This window comes from Oncorhynchus masou, unplaced genomic scaffold (assembly GCF_036934945.1).
Source record: "Oncorhynchus masou masou isolate Uvic2021 unplaced genomic scaffold, UVic_Omas_1.1 unplaced_scaffold_817, whole genome shotgun sequence".
Lineage (NCBI taxonomy): Eukaryota > Metazoa > Chordata > Actinopteri > Salmoniformes > Salmonidae > Oncorhynchus > Oncorhynchus masou.
This window is the reverse complement of record NW_027014646.1, coordinates 75,413-79,047: the sequence shown is the minus strand read 5'-3', so window position 1 is coordinate 79,047 and position 3,635 is coordinate 75,413. Positions and strand designations below refer to the sequence as shown.

The 3,635-nt window shown below is 42.9% G+C and overlaps 1 protein-coding gene across 1 annotated transcript; it reads right to left on the bottom strand.

Annotated features, from left to right (window-relative positions):
• Positions 1-2,153: 2,153 nt before the first annotated feature.
• On the bottom strand, positions 2,154-3,415 carry LOC135537566 (hatching enzyme 1.2-like). Its single transcript, XM_064963697.1, has 2 exons — positions 3,192-3,415; positions 2,154-2,730 (listed from the first exon to the last, which is right to left on the bottom strand). The coding sequence occupies exons 1-2, from the start codon at positions 3,413-3,415 to the stop codon at positions 2,154-2,156; spliced, it is 801 nt and encodes a 266-aa protein (XP_064819769.1).
• Positions 3,416-3,635: the final 220 nt, after the last annotated feature.

Sequence of the window (3,635 nt, the reverse complement as noted above, 5' to 3'; positions counted from 1 at the left end):
GTGCATCGACAACGTCATCTCCAGTGACCCGTGCGTACATTTCCAAACCAGAAGTCATTGATTACAGACAATATCTAGACACTAGTTTTTATTGACAAGCTGAATGTACCGAGCTGTCTGTTTTTAAAATACAATCACACATCTCGGACAACAATGCATACCCCACAAGACGTGCCCCAGAGGTCTCTTTACAGTCCCCAAGTCCAGAAAAGATTATGGGAGGCGCACAGTACTACATAGAGCCATGACTACATGGAACTCTATTCCACATCAGGTAACTAATGCAAGCAGTAGAATCAGATTTAAAAAGCAGGTAACAATACACCTTATGGAACAACAGGTACTGTGAAGAGACGCACAGCAAGGAACAGAGACATGCATTCACATACATTGTGATATTGTTGTATGGTGGGATTGACCATTCATTCAGTACAAACATAGTTCACTGTTTTTATCTGTTGTTTTATATGTGACACTTCAGTCGGTTGTGGTAATGCTGTAAAGGTGGTTGCCAACCGCCATATAAAGTCCAAAGGAGAAGAAGCATGAAGGAAGGAGAGATGACGAGAAACTAATTTCGTTTACCGTTTTATCTGTTAATTTATTGTCGGAGTAGAGGACCTTGTGCTTTATCCCATGAGCTAGCAACAGCAATCGAGCTAACTAAATTGACATAAATGTTAAATGCTTTTTGACCTGTCCCCAAATTAACATAATTGTTCCTCCTGATTGCGTCTGGTGTGGGTGAACAAAATCAACTTGCGAGCAAATACAGGGCTTCCAAACTATTAAGGATTACAAAGGGGAACCCAGCCACGAGCTGCCCAGTGACACAAGCCTACCAGATGTGCTAAATGCATGCTACGCTTGCTCTGAGCCGAGCAACACTGAACCATGCGTGAGAGCAACAGCTGTTCTGGATGACTTTGTGATCATGCTTTCCGTAGCCGATGTGACCTTTTTCAACAGTTGAACGTTCACAAGCCCGCAGGGCCAGATGGATTACCAGGACGTGTTCTCCGAGCATGCCCTGACAAGTGTATTCACTGACATTTTCAACCTCTCCCTGACCCAGTCTGTAATACCTACATGTTTCAAGCAGACCAGCATAGTCTCTGTGCACAAGAACGCCAAGGTAACCTATTTAAATTATCATCATCCCGAAGCACTCACATCTGTAGCTATGAAATTCTTTGAAAGTCTGGGCATGACACCCATTGACACAATCATCCCAGAAACCCTAGACCCAGTCCAATTTGCATACCGCCCCAACAGATCCACAGATGACACCAACTCTATTGCACTCCACACTGCCCTTTCCCACCTGGACAAAAGGAACACATACGTAAGAATGCTGTTCATTGACTACAGCTCAGTGTTCAACACCGTAGTGCCCTCCAAGATCCAAGATAAATAGAGAAAGATGTCAGCATGTCTGCAGAACGTTTTGGTTTGTTAGTCTATCTTGTTATGTGATGAGATTCAATGCACAGCATTTTAAAACATTTTGAGGAGAAACCTGTATTTTTGGGGGACGTGTGACTCCACATTGAAGTGATGATTTTAGCAGACCAGACCAGTTACATCTACAGTATAAATCTTAACAAGAAAATACCGTGTGGTTGATTTTTATTTCTGCTTTGTTGTCAGATTCCCAGAGCAGATATTTATGTTGTCCTCTGTCAGCCTCCTTCATTCTCTTCCAAAAATAATTCTTATCTTTCATATCATTGTAGTTGTGAATATTCCTAGTGTCTTATTGTGTTTAGGTGAGAGAAATGATGTCATTGTAGTTGTGACAGAAGTGATGTCACTCTAGTGCTGATTGGAGGAAGAGTGTCTTGGATCAGGACAGACATGGAGGACTTGTGCCAAGTCTGTTCTCTCTCTCTCACAGACACACAGACAAACACACACTAGAAAACACTAGAATTACACAATAGCATCTGCTTTCAATCTTGTTTATTTTAGATAATTCATTAAGTCATATGATTACAATAATTTGAGAACTACATAACTACAGCAATGATCATTTTAAAAAGTTCCAACTCAACAATGATTTTAAATCAATAAGATAACATTCTATATGTCAGACTTGACTTCCTTCATCTGGTCTTTTCCAGACTTTTCTCCTGTGACTTGATGTCTTCCTCTCAGCAGCCGTAGAGTCTGTTGATCCTCAGGATGTCCGTGGTGGACAACCCCTGTCTCTGGCCGATGGGCACGTTGGGGTTGGGGATGGGGGTGATGGAGTCCATCCCGTTGATAGAGAAGGCTGTTTTTCCATAGTGCATGACAGAGCTGTAGTCATAGGGAGTGTTCAGGTTGTTGGTGTTTGATCTATCAAAGTTGTAGGCATTGTTAGAGTCGATGTTACTCCAGTTGATCGTGACGTACTCGTCACGGTCGCTCCTGGTTTGTTCGTGTTGGAAGCCCAGAGCGTGGAGAGTCTCGTGCTGAATGATGCCATAGTAAACGCAGCCGTCCATTTGGAGAGAAACCGTTTGTTGGCCTCCCACTCTCCCAAGAGGGGACCAGCACCCATCTCTGGGCTCGTAGCTGATGAAGTCAACCTGATTCTGCCGAGGCACGAAGCGAATGCAGGTCTTGGAAGGGAAAGCCCGGAGGGCGTTTTCAATGCCCTGCTTGTCAGAGGAACTGAAGCTACTGCTCACTGTGTAGGGCACTTCAACCAGTCCGTCGGGGCCTTTGTTCCAGAAGCATCCTGCACTGTAAAATAACATTCAGCTGGTTAGTCAATTATATTTGAAAATATAATTATTTTGACCTAAAAATATATAGTTTTTATAATTAGTACTTCACTCTACTTCATTCGTTTAACCAACCTGAAATGTAAATATGTAAATATATCAACATAAGATGCACATAAAAACAACTCCAAGGGACATTTTCCCTCAACTTACTAACTTTAAATTCTAGCAACAGCTTTTTGACACCTGGCTCTGTTTTTAGAGGATTGTGGGTAATTCCACATTCTTTTGACTTTATAATGCTACTTTCTACACAATGTTTGTATGCAGGTTTATTTTGTGATCATGCAACTTTCTGAAACACTAAAAGTGAAGTATATTAAACATAAAAATACCTTGTGTTGGAAATACTAAATTAGCTGATGCAAATAGTTTTAAAAGTAGAAGCACAATATTGTTTTCAGTGTGTGTTGGTTGTACCTATAGCAAATCATGGCGTTTCTGGTTGTTGGTGCCACCATGTCCCCCTCCAACAGAAACTGACTGGAGCCGTTATTAGTGGTCAGAATTCTCTCAGTGATGTCTACAGCCTCTGGGTTGTCTGTTAGGATCTCTGGTCCACTTCCATCCTCCATGAGAGGGTTGGCCTGAGAGAGGCCCAGCAGCAGCAGCAGCAGCAGGGTGAGAGAGGGGCTTTGCTCCATCTTCAGTGTGTGGAGAGGAGAGACTGGATGGCTCCTTGGATCTGACAGTGGAGATTCTCTAGATGGCTTCTTGGTCCTGGAGATGCTTTGGAGAGTCTTGATGTGTGATTCTGTCTGGTCAGTCCTGGGCTTTTTATACAGTCCTCCTCAGGTGTGTCTGCTGGAGGATTCTGGGTTGGGGTCCATGTTGTTAGTCCTAAATAAACCTCTGAAGGGAGGG